The sequence below is a fragment of the Coturnix japonica genome, chromosome 4, assembly GCF_054131305.1.
Source record: "Coturnix japonica strain WE chromosome 4, WE-NBRP24, whole genome shotgun sequence".
Lineage (NCBI taxonomy): Eukaryota > Metazoa > Chordata > Aves > Galliformes > Phasianidae > Coturnix > Coturnix japonica.
Genome location: NC_140666.1, coordinates 30879543 through 30906112, shown reverse-complemented (window position 1 = coordinate 30906112; position 26570 = coordinate 30879543). Strand labels below are relative to the sequence as shown.

General features: G+C 38.9%; 2 protein-coding genes across 70 annotated transcripts in view; one reads left to right on the top strand and one right to left on the bottom strand.

The window, feature by feature from the left end:
* NEK1 (NIMA related kinase 1) overlaps positions 1-9727 on the bottom strand; it is a 35155-nt gene extending 25428 nt beyond the window's left edge. For 17 of the 49 annotated variants that reach the window (XM_015860847.2, XM_032444538.2, XM_032444540.2 and 14 more), the window contains exons 1-10: positions 8405-8451; positions 7387-7442; positions 6797-6945; positions 6626-6722; positions 5588-5685; positions 4329-4412; positions 3822-3889; positions 3612-3698; positions 2548-2602; positions 1202-1402 (exon numbers count right to left, since the gene is read on the bottom strand). In XM_015860847.2, coding sequence (XP_015716333.2) covers positions 1202-1402; positions 2548-2602; positions 3612-3698; positions 3822-3889; positions 4329-4412; positions 5588-5685; positions 6626-6722; positions 6797-6913 — 807 coding nt within the window. In that variant the 5' untranslated portion in view covers positions 6914-6945; positions 7387-7442; positions 8405-8451. Of the gene's footprint in view, positions 1-1201; positions 1403-2547; positions 2603-3611; positions 3699-3821; positions 3914-4328; positions 4413-5587; positions 5686-6625; positions 6723-6796; positions 6946-7386; positions 7445-7825; positions 9034-9417 lie in introns of those variants that run through there. The other 32 variants (XM_015860846.2, XM_085544848.1, XM_085544852.1 and 29 more) reach the window with 12 other exon arrangements.
* CLCN3 (Cl-/H+ antiporter 3) overlaps positions 8577-26570 on the top strand; it is a 57598-nt gene continuing 39604 nt past the window's right edge. For 6 of the 21 annotated variants that reach the window (XR_014945251.1, XM_085544895.1, XM_085544897.1 and 3 more), the window contains exons 1-2: positions 9097-9221; positions 20845-21020. Coding sequence is in view for 19 of the 21 variants with exons in the window: in XM_085544897.1 (XP_085401023.1) it covers positions 20861-21020 (160 nt within the window). In the remaining 2 variants the exon portion in view is untranslated. Of the gene's footprint in view, positions 8820-9096; positions 9222-9258; positions 9490-9731; positions 9903-11161; positions 11278-19267; positions 19365-19959; positions 20070-20844; positions 21021-26570 lie in introns of those variants that run through there. The other 15 variants (XM_085544891.1, XM_085544881.1, XM_085544890.1 and 12 more) reach the window with 10 other exon arrangements.

Sequence of the window (26570 nt, the reverse complement as noted above, 5' to 3'; positions counted from 1 at the left end):
GATTTTCAAGCATTTAAGAGCAGCATTTCAGCAACAGCTGTCATGTTTTGCAGATGACAGAACCAATGAGGATCTCTTTAGCTCAGACCAGGGATAGCAGAAGACAACAGTACACGTATGCACCAGTTACCAACACATTCAATAAGAGATGTTTCCTGGTCATTTCCTTCTCTGTCTTTTAAGATTTTTAATTTGAATATGTCAGTGAATCAGTTTACAGAATTGTGTGCAAATATTTGTACTCAGTCCAAGAAAATACTGACATCAGGTAGCAGTCTATTACCAGCTATACCATGTCTGAATCATCACAAACAGAAGTTTCATTCTAGCTGCTAGACGTAAAATCTGATCAAGCCTTCAGTTTTTTAAAAGACAGATTTTCTACTATTTTTACAAGTCTGCTGTGAAGATTTCTGAATCTGGTCTTTTGCTGGAACTTTAGTGTTAAATACCAGTAGTTGAAAGCCTATTTTCCATACGAAAGAAATTCCAATTATATATGGCCTTCCCCCAAAATTTCTTTATGTTAGAATTTGAGTCCATCAGAATTCTTTATATTTAATGAGGTCTTCTTTTGCATTAATTCTCTCCATGTCCTTTCTCATCCTGTATTTACTTACCTCATACATCAGTGCTCATTATTCTTGATCTCTTTTGATTAAATTTACATTAAAATAGGTTGAATAGTTGTCAAATTATATCAATAGATCCTAAACAGAATATTGAATAATTTCTTCAATGTTATGTATGCAAGAAATTCAAACATCACATTTACTTAGCAATATTTCACAAAACAAGCTTGCAGGCAATTCCAAATTGCATCAACAAATGGATTGAAGCAATCACAATAAAGATTTGATGCTGAAGACAACATCACTTCATGAAAGAACTACATATGTAAGCAAATGAACATCTGACTCAAAATTCCTCCCTGTATACAAAGACATACAAAATAATACTCTTTAAGATAAGGTCAATTTAAATTTGTTTGTGAAACTACCAAATACTTCAGTAAGTTGAGATTGTATTTGTTTTTATTTTTTGTAGTTTATAGTAACAACTCTCTTCTCTCAACCGAAAAGGTTTGCACGAAAGCTTTAGGAAAAACCATTAGTCCACTTTCTCATACTGTATATTGACACTGGAATAAAAAACAGTCCTAAGACCTTTTAACCAAATAAAATTAAAACCAGCCCCATACCTGTGGTGTGAGAAATTTTTCAACCCGTTTGGCTATGAAGTTTTTCTCCAATATGGAGTTTACTGATGGTCTATCCCTAGGATTCCTTTTAAATAACTGTAACAGCAGATTACGTAGGTCACAGGAATAATGCATAGAAATAGGAGGAAAGGATCCAGAGATAATCTTCAGTACCAAGTTCTTCATGTTACCAGCTTCAAACTGTATCATGTAAGAAAACCAGACAGTTACTACACATTACTGCTTGCCTACATGTAAAGCTGAATAAAAGGTGAGGGGAAATAAAAGAGAACATGGTCAAACACAAAAAAAGCTCACACTTTCTTGTGCTTGGGCATAACAAAATCAATTTCCAAGGTCATCAGCAGTTTTCATCAATAGTTTATAAACAACTACACTACAGTTACTTCATACCATATAAATATTGCAAGCAAATATTTATTTCCCTCAGATCTAGATGAATAGTGATATGCAGTTAATTATAATTATATAACAATATCTGCTTGATCTTCTCTAATCTCCTGAATACTTTCCACTTTTTGCTCTTTTTAGAGCAGCACATTTCAAATGAAAGAATGTAAAGCATTCACAGTCACTCAGTGTGAAATCCAAAGGAATGTTTAGACTAGCTTGAGCTCAGGAGGCAGAAGACACCACTTCAATTCCTTTGAACAGTTAAAAGAAAACAGCATGTATCACACAGCTTACAGAAAACAAATTGCTATCAACCCTCAGAGAACCAACTTTGTTAACACTGTTCTCTCTGAAAGGACTACGTAATAAGAAATTGCGATAGCTTTCATCTTTATGCCCTAAACTTTTTTCCCCCCTCAAATTGGTATGTTATAATCTTATTTATTTTAGTAAAAATAGTTATTTCTTAAATAAAGCAAGTTGACAAAAATGTTTTTATTCTTCCTGTCCCAACTGAAAAGTGATAAAGAATCATATTAAAAAACAAAACACAACTCCATCATGCCAGTTTTTTTTCCTAAATCTAGGAGTGTACCAAACAGAAACGTACAAATCCACCTACACAAAAGCTGGCAGCCTAAATTTAGGCCTTCTCAGTTACAATGAAAACGTCAAGCCTTCAGAACGAAAAGCACACTGTTTGTTAACACACCCAGCAACTTTTCAGCTAACTCAACCTCACTGAAAGCAAAAAAACCAAACCAATAAAGATTGGCATGAATCAAAACATAGTAAATGTTTGTCAGTATTGGAAAAGAAAATTAAAATGCTGAAGGTAATTTTAAATAGTCACCATGAAAGCCCTGAATCAACAGAAATACATCTGCAGAGCAGTAGGAATTCTTTCAAAGAAGCAACGAGTTTCTACTCACTGCATGTTTAAGCGTGCACATCTCATAGAGAACACAGCCAAGGGCCCAGATATCACTAAAACAAGAACAACACAACTTAGAGTTTGTTGTGGGTTTAACACTGCCAAATAACTTCTTTAACAAATGCTTTACCTTTGAAAAGGAAAATAAAATGTGATGTTTTGAGTAAACTACAGCCTCCCTCAAATGTACATCCTCTACTCCTCCAAGCACAAACCTCATCAACCAACCAACCAACCAAAATTAACAACCAAAACCAAGGCCAACCTGAAAATACAGTTGGGGTGTATTGGCTTCAGATTTTATACTTCTTCATTTGCATCACTGAGATCAGAGTAACCAGACAAACTCTGGATAAAGGCTTATTTTATCTAGATGTAGACATTTACTTGAGATCTTTGAAATTTAGAAAAAGCAACCCACTATTCAATGTGGCAGATACAATTCTTAAATTCAACCGAACAGGTTGTTTGACACCGATTTACATTACCCACGCTCACTAAAGGACTGCAGAATTTACTTTGAATACACTTGGACAAAATTTCCATGTAAAAGAAACTAAGAGACAAGGCAATATTATCATTTTAATCTTTTTTAGCAAACAGTAATGCACTCACAAAAATGAATCTATTTCAGTATCTTAATGCAGAGTAAGACTAACCAGATACCAAACACTTAAATTACATTAGGGATACCATTACCATATAGGACCTAATCACCAATATGATAAATGTTAAAGCAAACTATCTGAAGGATGCCTACCCATACATGCACTTAAAAGTAATCCAATTACTGCATTCATATTTCTTTCTTAATGTAGTTTCACGGTCATAAATTAAGGTAGTAATGCGTACACAGGCAAGAGCAGAGCCATAATTAAGGTGACAGCTAGATTTACAATTCAAAGCACTAAGTCACGTCTACATCTATAAAAGTCCTGCCTGCATGGTGAGGTTCTGACTTACTAGGTGAGAGATAAACTATCATCGCCATATGAATAGAACAGCCTTGTATTTCTAAAGGACTCACACTTTCTTCTCCTCACGAAAAACAGTTATTAATACCTTTTATTGTTGTAAGGCCTGTTCTGGCATATTTCAGGTGATAAATAGTATGGTGTTCCTATGCAAGTGCGAGCCAACTCCACAGTACTACGAAAAAAGTAAGAATCAACATTAACTCACATGAAGCACACAAATTGTGTTTTCGTAAATCAAAGCAATTTAGATTATCTCAAAAAAAAAAAAAAAAAATCAGTATTAAAAAGGAATTACCTGTTCAGAACTCTTGCAATTCCAAAATCTCCCAGCTGTATTGTTCCATCTTTGGTTAAAAATATATTCTTGGTATAGAAATTTTAAGAAGTCTGTTAATCAAAACATTCATACAATTGCACACTTTTTGTTCTCAACATGTTTTAAAAATAATGATTTCTATCGTTCAATTACTCTGAAGTGACTGGCATGAACAGCTGTGAAACACCACACTTATTCTTGTCCTGCTTTACCATAATTACAGAAAACACTGCTGAACATTCTAAAATACAATTACTTCTGGAGATAGAACAAGTCTACTCCAGTAACACTGAAATAGCTGTCTTCATCTGTTTGTAAAATACCATTTAAACCACTTGAACTATTCTTATGAAAAAACCCATCTCCAGTGCTAAAAGCATTTATCTTAAAAGATTATTTTCAACCACTTGCCAACTTCCACGACCAAGATATAGATGTAATCAACTGGGAAGAAAATTCAGTTTTCAAGAACTATTACCTACATACCTGTGACTTTATGTCGCGGTGTAAGATTTTTCTATCATGTATGTGTTTCACTGCTAAACAGATTTGTACAAACCAATCCAAAATCTACGTATGAAAGAAAACATAACATCAGCAACTTGATGTATCTACAAGTTTCTTTAGTCGTATTACTGAAGACATTATCAAATCAGTCCTATAGGATTTTTACCCTCTTCCCACAAACCTGTTTTCATTTATATCATACCTTAGCAGTACTGACACCATAATACGAATTTTTAAATGAAAAAGGTATGTTAGCCAAGTTAGATGTTAAGCCTCAAACTATATATATGAAATCATTACATATAGCATAGCAAACAAAATGAATACAAATTAGACTGGAAAAAATGCTCCAAACAAGGACCTTGCATCTTAAAGATTATACTTTTGCTCTAATAAGTGTAAGTATGTTTCATGCATTTTACCTTAAGAAGAAAAATAGCACAAGTTAGATTTCAATGAGAATAGCAGCAAACAACATACAATTAGAAGAGCATAAATAAAGCAGTAACATTCACATTTTTTGAGAATTTGTAATCATAATACACAACGGATCAAGCAGCAGAAATTTTTTCACGTGAACACTGCTTTCACATACCCAACTTACAAATACGTAAATGGAATTACTTTATAAGCTAAGGCATTTTTTTCTACTTTCCTATTTGAAATTCTTCTTGTAACTGAGTCCAAGCTAGCAAATAAAATACAGAACAAGAAAAAAAAACAGAAATAATCTGTAAGCAAGGAAGCACAAAACATGACCAAAAACCTGAATCCCACATGATCTATTTTCACCCAGTTGAAAACAATCTGTACATTTTTATCTTCTCTATTACTCTATGACTACTTAGCAAGTATGAGGAAGGACGGAAATCTGCTGGTGTACTTCCAAGACAATATTAGTTTGTTGTACTGAAAAAACACTTTGGAATTATGTAACTTTTGTACTGCTAGATTATGCTGTTTTACAATGTAAAATTATATTATTAATTTATAAAGTAAAGTAATGACAAATTACAACAAATTGAGATCAATATTAAAGAACAAAAGTCCAACGCCATAATTTCTTGTAGGTTTAAAAGCTACAAAAAAGACAACACCATGGCCAATGGCAACAACTACCTGTTTGGAAACCTGGATAGACCATGAAACAATACCCATTAATTGAGCCAAAATAACTCAGAACTAATGCAAAAAAGAGATCATGCACCAAAATACTACGGCAGCAATTTGCTGATTACCTGATCCTCAGAGAATAAGACTCCTTTCTGGGCATTTATTTTTTTAAACAGATCTCCTCCTTCACAGTAATCCATCACTATGTAGAGACAACCATTTTCTGCAAAATAAATGTAACAAAAAGAAATTAGCCATCTTTAACGCAATTTTCACTGCAAAGGTTTGTCTTTTTTTATTATAAGGGTTGCAGAAAATAACAAATACACATTTTTGTATTTATGATCCATTATGATTTCCTATGAAATCAAAGATGTCACCTTATGAATTTAGTAAGAAAATTCTCAAAACTGTTTGTTTATCCAAACATCCCAAAGAAACTCTATGCTAAAACTAGAGAACTGCAAATTTAACTCAGTTAATTGCCTCTATCTTCCTAATTCTTTCATGCAGATTTTACCTGGATACGGTATTAATTATATTAAGTGACAATCACCAGCTCCCATCGCAGACTTAAACGTGATTTCAGAGATTGATGACTGGTAATAAAACTTTCAGCTGGCAATGATTATGTCAGTCTCATGTTTTGCATGGAATCTGGGGAACTGTTCAAAAATCCTATGCCAATTGTTACTATGAGAGTTTAACACATACTAAACATTTGATGAAAAGCCATGGTTTTGTTCCCCAAGGCAATCTTTCCCAGCTGCCACTGAACAAATTACTAGGCAGAAACACATTGCAAGTTATCAGCATATCAATGAAAATCTTAACATTTCATGAATATTAACTCAAATATGTCACTAAAACTCAAGATCTGCACTACTCGCAGATTAGACATGATTTTGAGAAGAATATAAGCATGACATGCTGCTCAAAAGAAAATTAGTTACCACTTTTAAACTCCAAGTAGAGTCACATAAGTCTCCCACAGAATGCCTTTGAAATTTAGACTTGAAAACACTGAAGTGGGAATTTTAAACTTACAGAGGTTTGTATCTGAGATAAAAGGATGGGAAAACAGTTACAGAGATAAAGCATTGACATTTAAACCACATGCAATACACAGTCACTATCAACTTATTCCACCTTATTAATCTTACCTTCAAATGACTCCCTGTACAGGACAATATTCGGATGTTTCATGTTGGCCAGTACAGCAACTTCTCTCCTTGATTCTTCTCTCTCTTTATTTGACATCTTCAAAAGGAAAACAATCATTTTTGAAAACAGGAATATAAAAACAGTAATTGGTAATTAATAATAACACTCACCTTAGAAATATTAATTTCTTTAATAACATACTGCTGGCTATTTTCTTTATCTTTAACAAGAAATGCTTTCCCAAAGGATCCTTCTCCAATTTTTTGCACTTTAATATATTTATCCATAGTTTTCTTCTTAAGGCATCCTTACTCAAGCACTAGGCAAAAAACACAAGAGATTTAGTTACTGTAATTAGTTAGTCCAGCATACCAGGTCATTACAATTATTTTATTTGTACCTTCATCAATCTGTCTCTTCAGCTACACTATAAGCTTTGTAACTTTGCTTTATGTTGCCCTACCTTAATCTCAACTCTATTTTCATAGAGCATACTCAACCGGCATAGAAAAAGTGTTGCAATGCTAGAAATGCTTCAATATTTCGTCTCGACAGTATTAAAAAAGAGTGTCTTTGAAATGAAGCAAGTAGTCAGTGCTGTAACTTCTCATTCAGCTAGCAAGAGGAGATTGTACAGCTCTACAGCATCTAGTTATCAATCCTCCATTCACCTCTACTTGGGAGAACTGTAGTAGGGGCAGAAATAAATACATGTCCATTCTTAAGAAGCACTAACCCCAGTATTTTGGAAGATACTCACACACAGAGTGCCGAGGTCTCAGGAAGATGAAGCACCCCATACACCATGGAAACACACTAAAAGACAAAAGCTTTATTAGTACTTTAAAAAAAACCAAATTAAACCAACCAATCACAAATACAAAGCAAGAGACCTTGAGTAGTCTTTACTGTAAAGTGGGAAGTGAGGAAAAACAGAACTAAGCATATAATTACTGGGAAAGAAAACAAGTAAAATGACAGGCCTTGTGGCACGGAGATGTTTGTTGTTCTCTTTAAGCACAGGAAAGATATTTCAGTGTGAAACTAGAAATCTAAGAAAATAAAACCTCACTATTAACGTCAATATCATCTTATGGGCAACGGTCATGCATACTAGGTTGGCCACCATTTTAATTTCAAGTGGCGTCATTAAATTCTCCTCCTGTCCTGCCATGTTTACAAAGCAAGCTACATCGTACTACTGCAGATCCAGCAGCAAGAAGCAGAGCCGGCGTTTCTACAGCACGCTGTGCTCTATAGACCACCACAGGCTGCAAACGGGAGACTGCAGCTCGGGGACGGGTAGCGATGCTGCGAGAGGCGAGATGGTCCGGCATCAGCCGTCCGTGCTGACAGGGCGTTGGCTGGTCAAGCGCTGAGCAACAAGTCCTGGTGGCACCACGAACACGCAGGAGGCGGCTGCCGCAGCGGGCCGCAAACCACGCCCGGCACAACTCGCCGGCAAAGAGCCGCGCAGCCCGAGCCGCAGAGACGAGCAGAAAGCAGCACCGCGCAGCCAACACGCTTCTCCAGCCAGCGGCCAAAGCCTCAGGCCGTTCCCCGGCCAAGTCACACAAGCCCATCATACAAGCCCAACCGGGCCGAGCCCCTCACGCAGGCCGAGCGGGCCGCCCCCACAGAGCCGAGGCGACAGGGGCGGCCGGAGAGCTCCCTGCGGCCCCGGGAACCTTCGCCCGCCCGCAGGATTCCGGCTCGAGCCGCGCGCACTATGCCCCATCCGCAGCCTGCCCGCCAGCCGCACCGCTCACACCGCTCACCTCCCAGCGCTGACACAGCCGCGCAACCAACCCACCTCCCGTCGCCCGCCTCCTGCCCGCCCCTTCGGGTGCGATGTGCGGCTCCGCTCTGAGGCTCAGCCGCCATTGGGCCGAGCCGGGCAGCGGGTCCGTCCCCGCGCCCTTCCGGCGTGAGCCGCGTCACCGTGGTAACGAGCGGCGGGCGGCCGCGCAGGCGCCGCGCTGAGCGGGACGGCGGCTGCGTTTGAGAACAGGAGAATAGGAGAACAGGAGGGAGCGGCGCGGGGACGGAGCTGGGGGCAGGTGAGCGCCCTCGGGCTCACACCAGGTGCCGCGCTCCTTCCCAGCTGGTTGCGTGACCTTCGTGCCCCAGCGCACGGAGCTTTAAGGAACCTGAGTTCGCGCCGCTGTTGTGCCCATCTCGCCTCAGGATGAGGTGAGGATGTGCCTCCTCACGAGCAGCTCCGAGCGCTCCTGTACCTGCCGTGCCACTTTCAGCCCTTATCGCTGACAGCGCGCTCCCCTCCCGCTGCTCCGCTCCAGCCCTACCGGGGGACGCCCCCATCACCCACCGCTCCCTCGGCGGCTCCCGGAAGTCTCGCCCCCTGCTGGCGGCGGGGCCGTATTGGCGTCCGTGCTGCCGAACCCGAAGTGAGGCGGGGCGGGCGGGAGGGAGGGAGGAAGAAAGGCAGGCAGGCAGGCAGGCCTGCCCCAGGCTGCGGGGGCGGGGCCGCGTTGGGAGCGTTGGGCCGGGGGCTGAGGCGCCGTGAGTGGCCTCTCTGCCACCCCGCCCCGCCGCCGTGGGAGGATGCGCCAGCGCCTCCTCGAGGAGCAGCAGGTAGGGCTGCCTGGGGCCGCGCAGCTCCGTGCGGGGCCGCGGCGCGGGGTGGCGCCTTCCGGCAGCGCGACGTGACGCCAGGGGCCGCCCGGTGCTCCCCGGTGGCGAGGCCGAGATGGCGGCTCCGGCCGGGTGAGGGCCGAAGGAGCGGCTTAGCCCCAGTCCCGTCCCGGTGCCGCGAGGAGCTCTCGTTTACCTCTGCAGCGGGAAGGGAGGGGTGCCCCGCTTGATTACGCGACACCCGCTGTCACCCGGCTTGGGCTTCGCTGTATGTCAGCGTGGTGTTTACGTAGGAGTGTCCTACTTGAAAGCCCGGCGTCTTCTCCCGGCGTAACCTGGGTTAGGAGCGCTGTAATAGTGCTCGAGCTGTGCGCTGTGCTGGCGCCGGGCCGGCCTGGGAGGGCCCAGGCACACCACGGGGGACTGCGGGGGTCCTCGCGGAGCCCTGGGGTTAGATGAGAGAGCCGGGCAGTGCGGGTAGAGCTTGGGCTGCTGTGTGCTTCCCTGCAGGAAGGGCGGGTTCCCGGCACGGGTGATCCAGAAACACGGAGCTGAAGGTAAAAGAATTGTGTGCCCATTCTCACGTAACTGCAGAAGTCCTTGGACGAGCTCGTGCTGGTGGTGGGATATGTTCTGTGTTGAATTAAATTTGCTGTGTCACACTTTAAAGCACTAACCGAGGTAAATCGAGGCCATAGCAGCAGGATAAAAACATCTCTGGTTCTCAGTTGTGTTAGAATAGGGACTTAGAAATACCGTAGTGAAAATGTACCAGAATACTCATGGGTTTGGAATTTCTTTTGGTACCCTGTTAGTATTGTGGGACCTCTGAAGTTTATGGTGTGGAGTTTGTGGGGGGAAAAAGAATCGAGCTAATGCCTATTAAGTACCAAATGCATTGATGCTTCTTGCATTCGGTTCTCTCAGTGGACCTGTAATGGATTTTATGTTCTGTATCCAGTGGCAACATGAATGCTTTGCAAGAACAGTTACTTGAATGGCAAAACATGTTGGCATGACAGATATGAGAGCAGATACTTATCAGTGCTGTTTGTCTATTTTAAGAAACTTTAGTATTCTGTAGCGTAAAGTGTAAAGCATTCATCTGGGCTTTATTGGAAACTTACCTGTGAAAATAAGCCCATGGAAAACTGTCAATTGGCACTGTCATTTATTTCTAAGATAAACATCTTGGACTGGCGAACTGCTTTAAGTTTCACGTCTCCTTGGTTAGCAGACAGACCTAAACATGCTGCTCAGTGTTCTGGGCTGTCAGGTTGTAATTCTGCTTTGAGAATACTACTGCTTTGGAAAATGCATTGTTTATTGTGGCAAGAAAAATGAAAGTTGTTTTTTGTTTCCTTCTATTTGCTGTTGGAATATCAGTCCTTTGAATTCTTTGTCAGCCAATAGTAGGTGTTGAGCGTAATGTACGTTGTAATATTTCTAGGAATATATTTTCACTGTTCCCTGTATGCCTTTTCCCAGATCATTACAGCATCCTTTTTATGAGTGGTTTACAGTACTGCTGTTTTTATTCTTTCTGTGGTGTATTTTTTCAAATTATTATTGTGGTAGTTTGTTGAGTTTTTTTCTCTTTATACGTATACATTTCTTACTGACTTATAATAAGACCAAGTCTATCCAAATCCTTAACTGGGAAAGATTTGTGCACCTTTTGGTCTCTGTTCTTCCTGAATGTATTGTTCTGAACCCTTTTATTTTATGAGTTTACCAGCATTTTTTTCTCTCACGGCTTTGTTTGTAGTTCCTCTTATGTTCTTTTTTCACTTACTGTTTGTCACAGACTGGTGTTTTGGCCACCTGTAAGGGAGCATCCACTCCTGGCTGTTCTGTGGACAGCTGGACCTAGTTGTGCAGTATGTCTTCTCTGAATAAACACTTTGGTGGGATGTGTTGTTGTTTCCACTTTGCTTCAGGGTTTTGGGTGTTTGATCCTGCCTCCCATGACATCCTGATACTGATGAGCTCAGAGGGTGGTGATCAGTGGTGCAGAGTCTGCTTGGAGATCTGTGACTAGTGGTGTTGCCCAGAGGTCGGTGCTGAGTCCAGTCTTGTTGAGTGTCTTCATTGACAACCTTGATGAGGGGTTAGTGTCCACCTTCAGCATGTGCACTGATGATAGAAAGCTGAAAAGAGTGCCTGATGTTCCAGATGGCTGTGCTACTATTCTGCAGTACCTGGACAGTCTGGGGAGCTGGGCAGTATGAAACCAGGTGAGGTTTAACAAAAGCAAGTGTAGAGTCTTGCACGTGGGAAGGAATAACCACAAGTGTCAGTACATTTTGAGGGATGACCTTCTAGAGAGGAGCTGTGTGGGAAGGACCTGGGAGTCTTCATGGACAACACATTGGCTATGAGTCAGCACTGTGCCCTTGTGGCCCAGAAGGCCAGTGATGTCCTGGGATACATTAAGAGGAGTTTGGCCAGCAAGTCGAGGAAGGTGATCCGCTCTACTCTGCCCTGGTGAGGCTTCACCTGGAGTATGCATCCAGTTCTGGACTGCCCTCTACAAAAAAGGCAGGGATCTCCTGGATAGTCCAGCAGAGGGCCGCAAAGATGTTGAAGGGCCTGGAGCATCTCCTCTATGAGGAAAGGCTGGGTGAGCTGGGTCTGTTCAGCCTTGGGAAGAAAAAAAGACCCAGAGGGGATCTTATTAATGTCTGTAAAGATCTTAAGTGTGGGAGAGAAAGGAACATTGCCAACCTCTTTTCAGCAGTTTGCAGGGACAGGACAAGTGTAAGCTGCTGTAACCTGGAGTATAGGAAGTTCCTAACCAATAAGTGAAAGAAATTCTTCATGCTGAGGGTGACAGAGCACTGGAATAGGCTGCCCAAGGGAGGTTTTGGAGTCTCCTTCTCTGAAGATATTCAAGACCCTCATGGGCACCTACCTACCTGTGCAGCCTGCTGTAGGGAGCCTGCTCTGCAGGGGGGTTGGACTAGATGGTCTCTGGAGGTCCCTTCCTGCCCCTGCAATTCTGTGACTGTGAGTGTGCATCTTACTTTGATGTTGGGATAACAGAGTTGCGCTATTTGAATGTAAGCACAAAAGCCGGGACTGCCGTTCCAAGTTGGCAAACGTTGCCAAAGGGCATTCTAGGAACGTTCATGTTTTTTCATGTTGCCTTATTTATGTGACTTCATATACATATGGATAGGTGCTCCTGTGCCGATCTGGTTCTCAAGGCAGAGGCTTATAATTGTTCAGCAGTAGGAATATTTATAACCTGGTCATAATTCAAAGAAAAAAGATAATGGAAGTTCTACTGTTGAAGAGATTTGTGGCAGTTCAAATTGTTTAAAGAGTTTCATAGCTCTCAGATTCTAGGCTGCATGTTTCTCAACTTCTTGCTTAGTCACCTCATTGGCAGCAGCTGTAGCAACCTGCATAGGGTCATCAGCAGCAGTGATCGTGTGTACAAGTCTGCTTATACACCCTTCTTGCTCATTTTGCCCAAACTCACACCTTAGCTTTACACCTGTGTGCTCTGAAGGCACATTTCTGTAGCTGAGCTCCCCCAGCAATCTTTCCTTTATGACCTGAAAGCACAGGTTCTGTGTTGGCCAATTTCTAAAGCTGCTCATGTGCCAGGCCAGCTCTTTACCTGTGCTCATAAATATGAGGTGTGCACAGTGTTTTGTGTCTGTTCGTATTCCAGGCTTCAGTAACTTCTGCTTAGGATGCTCAGAATATTAGGAAGTTGACCATTACAAACTTTCATATCTATTTAACTTGAGACTTGTTTCTGAATATCAGACACCTTTGTAAAATAATCTCTGAGAATGATTAGGGGAAAAAAAACAACAACAAAAAAACCCTATATTTAAATTGATTTTAATAGAGAATTATACAGCTTGTAAAAATAATGCGGCTTTGTGGAAATTATTCTGCTTTAAAAAGGTAGAAACTTGGAAATTGGCATACAACTTAGAGATAATGTTTGTATTTAATGACTCAATAATGGCTGTTTCTGTCAGAGATAATAGAGTTGACAAAGTGTTTTCTGGGCTTAATGCATAATAGAAAGGATTCTAAACAAAGCCATTAGGGTAGTTGTAAATGTTTTCAGCTGTAGGATCCACAGTTGTTTATATCACGTAGCGAATAATTTTGAGTGTGTGCTTACAGAAATGAATTGAAATAAGAGAATGTGTAGCGTCATAGTAGGTCAGACTTTTTTAATGACTTCTGGAGACTCATCAGCTATTTCCTATTGAACTTTCTAGATGTTCGGCTTTTTGTGCCTTTTGTTTAGGCTTTCTAGTTATGGAATTAGACTCTGTTGCTTTTTGTCTTAATTTTTTTGCCTGTTTTTCATATCATTTTCTAGAAGTTAACGAGAGTACTCAAATATGCATTTGGAGTGTTTGTACCACAATACAGCCTAATGAAGAAACATTTCCAAATTCAAATAATAAAAGTATAATTTCACTTCAGTAATGCATTTAAATTACAGATTAAAATACAGATTCCTAAGGTGAATCAGTATTTTGTCATCTGGCCAATTAAAATTGAAGTTCCCCTTTTCCTGAATGATAGTTTTGTTAGAGCTCCTGTCTCCAATTAGTGTTCTCTGCCAAATTTGGTGTGTTTTCTGAGTTATCTGTAGTTCTTGATCTACTACAGCATTTCCTATGAGGTTTCTGTTATTAATTTGTCTTGTGTATATGTTGGGGAAAAAAAATATATAGTTCCCTGTATGCTTCCAAATACTCATTTTTCCAGTTCATAAAAGCGTAAAATCACCAAGGTTGGAAAAGACCACTAAGATCACCCAGTCCAGCCATCCACCTCCCACCACCGTTTCCTCATTAAACCGTATCCCTTCCACATCACATCTTAGCTTTTCTTGCATTGGATGCCATTTTAAGTATTGCTGAATCTTCTCTTTCCTTGTAATGTTCAAAATAAAAAAATCTCTCAAGGAATAACTGTCCCCCACTAAAATAATTGACACTGATCCTTGCCTTCAACTTGATACCTCTGTTTAACAGTAATAACTTCACCTTAGGCTCTCGTGCCGGAAGCCTGTCATCCACGTGTAGGCCCTGACAAAGTAGGCATAATTTTAGAAGCTGTACTTGACAGTTCGGCTTTGCACCTGGAGAGAAGATATTCAATGAGAGGAACTTGGTTTGCATTTGGAACTGTTAATGTGCTTGATGTAGTGCATGCTTCACTTGCGGTGTCAGTGCCCCCAGGGCTTTGCTGCTTCTTTCTTTTTCCTTTTTCTTTATTCTTTTTTTTTTTAGTTGGATATATCTTCTCCTGTGGTTAGCCTGTGCATTTGTATTTCAGAAAGGAAAAAGAAACAAGCAACTAGTAATCTATGATGTAAAAATATCAGAGATTAATATCACAAGTTTCTTAACTGGTCTGTTTTATTTTTTATCCTTTGAAGAAGGTCGGAATGGTTATTGGTAATGGGCAGAAATGCTGTGTTGACAGAAATCAGGTGGCATCTGTCTAGTTAGAGCCAGGAAGGGAAGCCATCAACTAGATCCTGCTGTTGGTTGCACATCTCTTCAGTCCTTCCTCGCCTTGCTTTTTCTGATTCTAGTCTTGTAAACCTCATTTGTAATATTGCCTCTTAAGATCAAATACTTTATGTGATTCTGTTGGGATCAGCACTATGGTTGCTTTGTGTCTTGGCTCCAAGAGCCTCTTTTCTGTGATGGCCTCTTACTTGCTTTCTATCAAGTTTTCTTTTACTTCCTTGACTCCTTGCTGATCATTTAGATATTAATGCATTGAACTCAAGCAGAATTGTCTGAAAGGTAGTCAGCTCAGATGGAACCCTGAACTTGTGAGTCTGAGCACACAGCTGAAGGCTGTCTGGTCATTTCTCTGGAAAGATAAAGGTGGTATAAATGATAGAACTTCAGGCAGTCCTGGTGTTGTGTAAAAGCTCTGCTCTCTTTTTTTTTTTTTTCTTCTGTGCCTCTCAGGTAATTGCAACACAACCTCATGTTCAAAAGGAACAAAATCCTATAAAAACAGTAAAGAGAATACTGCATACTCTTGCTGTCCTTTTTCATCAAACAGATGAGGCTGAAGACTAAACAGATAAAACCTGTTGTCTTCAATGGCACTTGCAGTTATAGTTCCTGTCCTTGAAAAAGGGAGTGAGTTTTGCCTTTCAGTTCCCCTGACAAATTTCAGTTCTACTCTCATCTTGTGATCTCTCTCATGTGATCACAAAAAGAATCCAAAAGGAGTCCCTCTTTTCTTCTTTTCTTCCCTGGACAGAGCATTTGTGGCTGTAGGTACCAAACTGATAGTTTAAAAACTAATGCCAAATCTTAGATGTATTTTAGGCTTGTATCTCAAGTGGCAACCAAACACTTTTTTTTTTTTTTTTTTTTTTATTGTGACTCAGCTAAGGATCAGCACTTGCCTGAGAAGCTTAAGCTTTTGAGTTACATTTGCTTTTGTATTTAGGTTTGTACAAAGTGATTGTATTCTATTTTTTAAACAAAACCCAAACACTAAAAGACTTCACTACTTATTTCACTGCTTATTACTATGTTTGTGCAGAAGACTTCTCTTGGATTCAGTGGAAATTTTTCTAATGTATCAGTAAATGTGGTGAGGTTTAAATGTGAGTTTTCAGCTAGTTCAGCCATTTTGGTTTGAAAGCAACTAGTGAGTCTTCACATCTGCAATTTGGTGGATGTGAAAGAAGCAGACCCTTCCAGCCAGCTGGATCATGTGCTTGTGCCCGGTAGTGAAACTCTTTCCAAGTACTGTGGGAAGCCACAGCCTTAGGGGTTAAGACACTTCAGAGTGGAGATGAGGTAGTTTTGAATACTTTAAGTCAATAGCCTTAATGTTTTTAATCATGTGTCTGGGAGCATGTGTTCAGTATTCATTTACTGTTTAAGCCGTCAGTTCTCTGTTGTGTTTTTTTGATCTGGGAAGATATGAAGTGCTGTAGAATGAGTATTTGGTATTGATTCTGCTTTTGTGAAGGTCAGAAGTAGTGGTGATATTCTGTATTGGTACGTATCATGAAAATATAGTTTTGTCTGTGTGTTTCTGTGCTTGTCCTTGCTTGCTTTCTTGTGTGGAGAACACTCGAGACTGTGTCTCTGTATGCCACCAAGATTAGTTTTATTCTGGAAGTAGCAGTGAACGGAGCTACAGTGAGCTTTTCATATATGTATGTTTTTGGAAATCTCTTCTACTCCAAGAGTTATAAATTGAAAAAAATTGAAAACTGCATAAATTGTATTAGTTTTTAACATCTAACTGATATCAATATTTTTCTTACTGAAGTAATTTCATTCAACTGGCATTATGATTTATTTCCTTAAATATGACCTGTAATTGAACCAGTATCCTTTCTCTTCTTGTATATCCTTAAGAATTTTTGTACTCAACTTGAGGAAGCTGAGGATTGCTGCTACTTTTTGAGTTCCTTCCTTGTATGTTTGGTCTGAAGCGTATAATTTTTAAGCCATTTTCATGAAGAAATATTCTGCTAATTATAGGAAAAATACCGTGAGAAATTTCTCACAATTCTTTCACTCCTTTTCCAGAACTGAAGTTTGGAATCTGAACCGCGTTCTTGTTAGCTCTCTCCTGTGACAGAATGAGCAAACAGGGGCTCAATATGCTCAGTCTGCAATGGAAATGGGTATACAGGTTTGATGCTGGTGAGGCTAAGGATGAAAGAGTGAGCCCAGCTCAGCCTTTGTTTTATAACTGTCGTGACAGGCCGGCAACACCTGAACCCAGTTCTCAATGAAGGGTGCACTTACATAGCAACAAGGAAACAACAACAAGAAAATGCAATACTGGAGGCTTGGATTTAAGTATTCAAAGGCATTCTTGACGGATTCCAATGTTTAGGCGGTTGTTTTGACATATGTATACGCATGATAAAATTCTAATAGAACCGTGGGTGATAATGACATTATTCTTTCCTTGTCCTTAATGTATATGTGATATATATTTGTGTATATATTTGTACATATGTTGTATTTAGAATTTCTGATTAGATCGTGTCAAAAATCACATTTCAATTGTGATTGTGTATTGTGTAAACCCTTTAAGATTCTGTATTTTTTTTCTTCTTAAACTTGCAGCAAATGACTTCTCTGCTGCTATTACATTTCCTCAGCTGTAGGGTACGTTCTGATGTGTGAAGATCATATACGAAATTTTTATTTCCTCTGCTTTTGTTTTGTGTCTGCATAACCTTTCTCAGTAGGTTCTGTCCTCATGTAGGTTTTGCAGGAAGCTTTGCTTGAGTTAAGGGACGGGTGGCTGACTGCTCGTAGCTCTCAGCTATTGGTAGTGATAGGAGAAACAGGAGATAGAATATTGCAGCAATTTGGGGGTTTCTCAAGATTCTTCTGAGTTTGGGGATGAGCTTTTCTGATAATGTTGTGCCATTGTGCTTTTTGGCCTTTCATTATTTATTTATTTGACTACTTAAAGCATGTTTAGAATCTGAAAGAGCGCTTCTAAGTTCTCACCCCCTTCTAAACCTCCTAAAAGACTGAAAACGTAGGATGCTTTTTAATTGCAGCCCTTTAAGATACAGAAGAGTGTGTTTAAGTTCATTTCTGGGGCAACATTCCATAGCAGAGATTTGCAGATTGTACACGTTGCCTGATAACAAATACCTTATAAATCAGACTTCTTCCTGTCCTACTCCATCTTCTCCAGAGATGCTTCACAACACCGCAAGTGTCTCCCTCAGCTGACTTGCTTCTCTACTTGACCTTACATTGCGGGGCCTGAGAGATGGGCTTGTTGTCTGGTGTTTGAGAAAAGGAAAATGCCTGACGTATTGGTCTGTGCAGAACGCTGCAAGAGTCCTGTCTGCTCTGGCTTCTATAGATGTAGATGCTTCTGTACTATTCCTCTTCACCAGTGTTGTTCTTGCTTGTTCTGTGTTTGATTAATCTTGCACAACTTACTGTACCCGTAGGTACAACTGCATCTGTTGCTTTGTTTCAAATTTAGATTCTGAATAAATGATAAATCACAATTTGATGCACTTGTTGGAGAAATTGAGATGCTTCCTTTCTGTCCAGATGTAAGTAGTTGTATTTCTTGGTAGGGTATGCTTTATGACATGAAATGATTAAACTTTCTTGGTTGTTTGTTAAGAAACTTTTCTCAGTGTCTGTAAAATGGCAGACGATTAAGAAGAATCTTCACATAAATAATGAAGATTCTTCTTAAGAAAAAAATCATGTTTTAAATTATAAGCATTCTATTCTTTAAGGGAATTAGAATGGCAAGCCCAAAGGGATTTGTCTTGCCCGATAACAGATTTCTAGGGAAGTGTTTAAGAAGAGAATAAGTATATGTATGCTTTTTCAGAAAGCTCTCGTAACCTCCAGTGTTTCCACCAGAGATGTCATCTTCAGTAGCCTTTGAAAAGGTTTTTTTCTTTCCTGAATTTTTCAGGGTGCTTTATGAGCAGTTAGATGCTTGTACCAAGTGGCAAAGATTCCATTGCCTACATTGCCTATGTTCTATGTGAAAAGCTGGCCCTTCTTTGCTTGCCACCTGACTTGTTTTGTCTCACCTCTTTCATTGTGACAAATAGTGACTATCAAAGTACAGCTTATGATTTTGGTTTTCTTCGTGTGATTCTGCTGACATCTTGCATCTTTTCCAGGCTCTGGAGTCCTGCTGAGGTTTTTTTTTGGCCTATAGAAAGAAAGATTTAGCTCTTCTATATTCTTCCATATGTAATCTTCTCTAATTTGGAATTCTGGCAGTATGAAGTTCTTGCCTGATAATACTTCATATGAGATTAATTGGAGAAGTACTGGTACATGTTAAGCTCTTTCTCATAACGTTAGCATCTCGTTTGTGAATGGCAGTAGTCACATTAGAACCCATATGGAATTGAGGATTGGTTCTGTTGCCCCTCAACACAACTTGATTCACAGCTATCAGTACAGAATTTTGTGTTACCAGCAAATAGCTCGTGCTGACAGTTCTATCTGCAGCTACCCTGCAAACTCTGTCACTTAACTTTTCATTCCTTCTTGTAGGTAACTTGCTTGTTCCTTAGGAGACTGAGCTGTTTGCCACTATGGGAAAACTGCTTCAGCTCTGCAAGTAACTCTTGACGTTGGCCGACCAGTTTAGGTATACTTCACAAGACTCAGTGGCTGGGTAGTGGAGAGGGATTGGAATTAGAAGTCCTATAAACTATTTTTAGAGCTGCCAGCTGGCTGGATGTTCATGGTGGATATTTTAGCATTTTAGCAGTTACAGTGAATGATTAGAGAATGTGAGGATAAGCAGAAGAAAAAGTGCATAAGGATAAGATCTGGAGAGAGATTTTGAGGGGAGTATCTCCTTCTTGTGGAGGGAATGAGATATTTCTTACTAATGAAAAAAAGGTAGATTATGCTTTGTCATATACTGCTTGTGAATATAAAATATTTCATTAAAAAGCAGTTGTTTCTATATAATATTACTATATATAGTACATTCATTGCTAAAGTGGTTAATTAACAAAATTAAATTTTAATTTTAAATTTCTTTTCCCAATTTATCTTCTGGGGAAAACAGTACTAGAAAGTCTTTGGCTTTTGCTGGAAAGGCAGAAGCCTCATAGCCCTTAATCCAGGTGGACTGAGTGAAAATCATACTTTTCAAATATCTGTCTGAGTGAAAATATCACAGTCAGGATGGTATGGAATAAAGATTGAATCTTATTCATACCCCCTGGTTACAGCTGCAAATCCGGCTTAGAGTGGAAGCTTGGAGAACAGCAAACCCTGTTCTACGAGCTGAGGACTTCTCAAGGGAACTGCAGAAATGTTTTTGATAGTGCTCATTGTGCAGGTGATGTCCTTTACTTTTATTTGAAATAAACTTCTTTCTGTTTCGGAAGCCAAGATACTGGCTTTGAAGGAGGTAGTTGCGTAGATTCAAAGGTCCATGACTTTTCTGAGGTTGAGCTGTTTGGTGCTAATAAAGTATGATGATGTTTGAGAAATGACACTTAGGATAAATAAGAGCATGGAATCAAGATGTGGTCATGACTTAACTCTTTACTGATCAGGAAGTTGTTTCTGTGGTTTTAAATTTGTAAGGCAAAGGTTGCATACAAAGGTAGATGTGTATGAGTTTAGAAAACTTTATGTGGTTGTGCCGATCTTGAATTGTTGTCCCTTTTAATTTTTGCTTTTCCTTACAAAATAATGTGAACAATTGTGTTTGTGAGACTGCAGCTTTGGGGTGAAACAGATGGCAGACTAAGGAAACATAGCACAAAGATAAATCAGTTTCGAATCTTGAATGTTGAATGGATTTTGTGCTAACACCATGGGGTGGTACAGTGCACATTTGTGTGGGGCACGCACATTTTGGGTACGTTTACTGAAAGTGAAATACTCTCTTAATATCATTGAACATAGGAGAGCCCAAGAAAAAAGATGAAGAGACATCAACCAGTTAAATGTCAGACAGTGTTTGTTTAAAATGCTTATATAATACTCTGTATTACTGCTACATTTTTCTAAGTTTAAATGGTGTGGTCATAGTATTGTTTCATTTGATATAAACATCAATCTATTGTGCATTTTCAAATATAAAACAACATGTTTTCTTCTTGTAGGTTATAAAGCAGCTAAATGGAGTCTGAGCAGCTGTTTCATAGAGGCTACTATCGAAACAGTTACAACAGTATAACTAGTGCAAGCAGCGATGAGGAGCTTTTAGATGGAGCGGGTGTAATTATGGACTTTCAGACCTCTGAAGATGACAATCTCTTGGATGGTGATGCATCAATTGGTAAGTTAATGTTAATTTAATCTTAAAAATTGCTATTGGTTGTGTGTGGGTTTTTGTTTTTACATAGATAAAACCAACCAATTTTCATAACTACTCAAAATTTCCTTTTAATCTCTCCTTCAGAGAGATTCTTGCTTGACAGTTGCATTGTATGGAACTACTTCTGGTGTAAAGCAGATATTAACTTCTGGCAAATGGCAAACTCCTTGTCAAGTAGGGGAAAAGTGACTGTTCTGCAGCTACCTGGTTTGCTTAGCTGTAAGAGGGTTCTGAGATGTTACTGTCTTCAATATTTCTTTTTGAGCGGAAATCAACAGGTAAATCTGTTTCTGCTTGATTCAGCTTCATATCTGCAAAACAGAGGCAAAAACTTTATAAGCAAAGGTGTTAGAAGCAGTGGAAAACACCATGATTTTTTTTTTTCACTTTGAGTTGGTGAAAAGTTGTGAAGAAAAGAGTATTGGCAGTAACACTGAAGTTGTACAAAGAGGAAAGATCTGAGAAGCTCTGCCTTTTTATTTTAAATAGATTAGTTACTGGAGTGAAAGCTTTAACATTCTCATAGCAATGATCAAAGAGAATAATATAAAGGAGGGAAAGGAAGTAATTTCTGATAAACGTAATTAATTTAGTTAAATATATGCTCTTGTCATTTCCTCTTGTTCAATATAAAATTGAACTCAGCCTCTTGTTTTATTTTTTATATCACCCTTTCTTCTCCAATTAACACTGTTGTGTTCCTGCTCCGCAAGCTCTTTCCTCTTTGCTGTACTTAGCACTTTGATGTTGCCATTATACTTGAGTGTTGTTGTAGTGTTGCAAGCATCCTTCTCATCCATCTTCTTTAGATGTGATCAGGTGTTTCTTGAATGTGCAGTTATTTTACTTGTATGCTGAAGTAAGTATGAAAAGGCTTGACACACTCTATATGCATAAGAATTCCATCTACTAAATTACTTGGAAACATTAGGAAGTCAAGTTCTTGATAATTATAAATCATAAGTGAACAGTTGTCTTCTTTTGTGTACTGCATATATGTCTATTTTAATAATGTGAATGCCTTGCTTGTTTAATGTGATACTTCTACACAGAAAGTCTGAAACTACTGTGATTATTATTTATATAAATCCTCTGGATCATTTCAAACTTTAATGAGAAGTGCAATTCAGTAGAATAAATAATTTCAAAGCCAATATTCTGCCCCTTACTTGCTGTAAAATTATATCCATAAATTGAAATAGGCAGATGAGGTGATAGTTTTGTTTACACCATCAAAAGCAACGTTAATTGCTGTGTATGCTAACAGTTCTTATTGTGATACTGGAGTGTTGGACTGTGCACTAAAATGTAAATATTAATGTATTTTCTTTACTGGAATTGAATTTTTTTTCTAATGGCATACCTGCTTGCCACAGTTTCGGTCATATAGCAAGATGTTGCAGTAGTAATAGGCACTGTACCTAAATGAATAGTGATTTATCTTTATGCATGGAAAATGTTTTCTAGGGAATATATAACAGTAAACAGCAGTAAATCAGAATCTGTTGTAAATTTTCCTTTCAGGGGTTTAAGAACCCCTTCAAGAAAAGCTTTAAGTAAATGCAGGAAATTAGTGCTTGTGGTTATCATTCCTTAGGTTTATAAACATGTGAGGTGTTTCTTTTGTATGTTTTTAATTCAGCAAATCACATTGACAAGACTGAACAAGCACTTCTGTGATGGACCACGTGTCTTTTTAATTTTTTTTTTAATTTTTTTCCTCTGTATTTCTTCATTACTGACTTTGGCAGCAGCTGTTTTTTTTTTTTTTTTTAGGCTTTTGTTTGTTTTTTGTTAGTGTTTTGTTACATTCTCTCATTCTTTAATCTTCCTGTTATTAATGTATTTTTGTTCTGTTGAATCTCAGTGCAGATGAGTTCATCACAGAGAGACTGGCTTTTTCTGCTAACTGGAACATCTCATGCTTCTCAGCACTGCAAACCCTGCAGAACTGCATGCACATACAGCACATAAACCCCAGGTCTAGTGTTGTGCTTTAGCTGATGAACCCTGCCAAAATCCCCAGCCCAATTTAGATCTATATTTTGGTTGTATATTAAGTCTGTAGGTCTGAAAGAATCTGTGAGCCTGGTTTCTTTGCAACTTCTTGAACATGGCAGTAGTGTATTTCTACTTAAAATGATTGTGAAGTAATAGAGGTAAATTGATGGCTGCGTTGCTACAGAAAATAAGCTTGGAGTACATATGACCCTAGAGTACAGGCAAATATTTACCCTACTCGGAGAAGTTATTGTGGACAATGAAGCATTCATCATAATTTCACAGTCGATGTAATAAAATACAGATTGATAGATTTTTTTTTTTAAAAAGAAGTCTGTGCAACAAGGGAAAAATACTGGACTAAGAAATTCTTTTTCACCTGGTGATCACTGAACCATAAACTACATGTACATTGTGACATAAGAAAAGCGAACAATGTGGAATTTCTAAATCAATTGTAGCCTTCTCCTTCATTGTTTGTAGGGTAATAAGTTAATGGAACAAGCCTCTCCATTACGCTTGGTAAGTCCTTCGGCTGTCAGGACAGTATTTCAGTAATGCCTGCTTAGTACTGCTATTCACAGTGACAGTCACACTTAGCTGTAACTTACAAAGCCAGTGAGGCTGTTAGTCAGTGGTGAAGGCATGTGGAAATGGGATAATATTGGGAAAGGATACTAATGATATATTCTACTTGTCTCATGTGGAAAATTCCTTTATGTTATATAGGCCTAAACATGTGAACATTAGGAAGTAGTCTTCAGAAAGGCTTAGCACCTAAACTTGTGGGTATCTTTATTAATACTTCATTGACAGAGATGTGCCTTTTTTTTAGTGTCACTTCTTTTCTTAAGTTTGAATGGTTTTATGTAGTTCTGTGTGGGAGATTGACTGCTGATGTTTTACAACAATCCTGTTTCTCTTCATGCCATTTGAAATTATGTATGTTAACTATCCTTTGCTATGTCATCTGAGAAAAATACAGAAGATAGCAAGGCAGGGGGCTTGGAATTTAATGATCTTTAAGGTCCCTTCCAGCCTAAGCCATTCTGCAGTATTGCTGTATGTGTCTACATGTATAGCAATCATATCATAATTACATGCATTGTTCATTGTGTACCTGTTACGTTATGCAGTAGCTGTTACATTTGCATAAATTTCAGACTTAGCAGCATTATGGAAAAGAAATAGACATAGTGGAATGATACAAGGAGATCTATAGTATGTAGTTAAAAAATTATTCTAATGTAGTTTAATTTTTGATCATTTCACTGTCTCTAAGCAGAAGTAAAATTTCCAGAACAAGAATGTTTTGCCTGATTTCTGTTTTAACTGGTAGATACGTTAGGGGATGAAATGTTCTTTTTCTTGCAGCATAGGCTTCCCTTGCCTTTCTTTAAAATCTGACAGGCTCAATTGTTGGCCGCTGTCTGAGCCTGAAGATTGTGTGTTAGTTCTTTTTTTTCTTTTTCCTTTTATGACTCTGATTTCAACAACCAGCAAAGTGAAGCTGAGAGGTTTCCATGGCTTTTCTCAGAACTGAGATTCATTTATATGATGTAAGAGAAGACTACTTCAATTTTAACTGTTGCTGAAGCATAAGACAAATTCAGCACGAAGGTGGATTTTTGTAATGTTGTCAGACAACAGTTTTTTTCAAGGCACTGACTCAAATCAGTGAAATGATTATGTAAACTGAAAATGGTTTACAAACAAGTGATCTTGCTGGTATTTACATGTATAGATACTTTGATCTGTCTGTGGGAATCTGCATCCTGAGTGAGCTTGGATCTCTTTACAGTAGAGACGATGCTTTTTGCTTCAGCTGAAGAAAGAACTGAGTTGCTTGTATTGTGAGTTCAGTGTGAAGACAGTTTACAGTCTGACATATGGTGTTAACGTAAAATTGGCAATAGTTAACCTTAATATGACAACCCGTAAACTGGTAATTCAAAAGCTGCTGCTAGAGTCGCTCGTATCTGCTTGCAGCAATAGCAGCACCACTGCTGAAGATCATAATAATCTGCCAGCAGGTAATAATGCTAAACACTGCAGACACCCTAAACTGTCCTTACCTATGAGCTGGCGTCCTTTGCCTAAGGTCAAAGACCAAAGAACTCAATTTTTAGCCTCCTAAAGGAGCTTTAACCATCAGCACTGAAATGTGGTATAGTCAGCTACCATAGTCATTATCTGAGGAACAGAATGTAATCTTCAGCAAGTACAGGTATTTCTATATAAAAAGAAAATACTATCATACAAGTGGTTAAATGTTCAAAAAAAATCTAGAGATTGTTTACTTTTCCAACAACACATGGATGCATATTCTCTTTTCTACTTGGCAATCACCATTTATAAAGAATACAAAGAAAAAGAACTCTTCCATTAATTACTTCAATCTCATTATGTTCTTCGCACAGGAAAATTTTGTTAACTGTTTATTTTTGTTAGCCACCACTGATGCAATCAAAGTCTTCAAAGTCATTTTGCGCCATCGACATGGTTTGTTTTCTGTACACAATGTATAAAACTGACTTTGACATACCTCTTTTGAAATTATATACAACCTGTTTTCCAAATAGTAATATTTTCATTAAAAGGCTCACTGTACTTCTTAGGTAAGGATTACATTTGCTCTCACATGATTCCATACAGAAGGGAGCGTGAATTAATTTGTACCTATCATAAGAGCAAGTATGAGACACAGCTGGTTTCTTTGAAATAGATAATGTGCAGTATCTTTTGCATCTTACCCATTCATTGTTATGGTGATTTTTCCTTAATTCAAATGTGATGCCTTGAAGTTGATCCATAAGATTTTTTATTATGAAATACAGTGCCTACTGTGACCTGTTACTTTGTTTAGTGTGATTATTGTCTGTGTGATTATTATATTATTATAGTGTGATTATTGTCTTTTTTTTATCATGATTATTCTCCAAAATGAAAAATCACTTAATCCTTTTCTAGTTGAACAGCCTGCAGTAGTTTTTTAGCATTAGTATGGGCTTCCACTATAGTTAAGGACTTACTGTGCTTCTTAGGTAAGGAACATACTTTGTTTTACTACAGCTTTAATGACCTTTTATTCATTTCACCATTGCTTTGTTCTCTTGGATCAGTTAAAGGATGTAGATATGGTTTTAACCAAGTCGATGTCAGACTCCAGTGTTTTCTACATAGGAGAATATTTGTGCTTACTAGCCCATTAATAACTGTTACTTGCAGCTTTTCATGTGCGTGGATGGCACAGAGATGTTACCCTGGAAGGGAATATCAGTATATCTCTGATATGCAAGAGCAGCTATACAGAGTCAAACCACAGGCTAACTTAGCTCAGCATCCTGTCTGAGAGAGATCCAAAGTACTTAAGGAAGAGCTCAAACAGTATGAGAGTGCTCCTTCCTCTCTCTGAGTGCTTGTACAGCAGTCCTGTTTGGCTGAGGGTCTTTCTATACCTAGTGGTGGTTTCTAGGCTTTTAGTCCTTATCAGGGGATCTTTTTTCCACT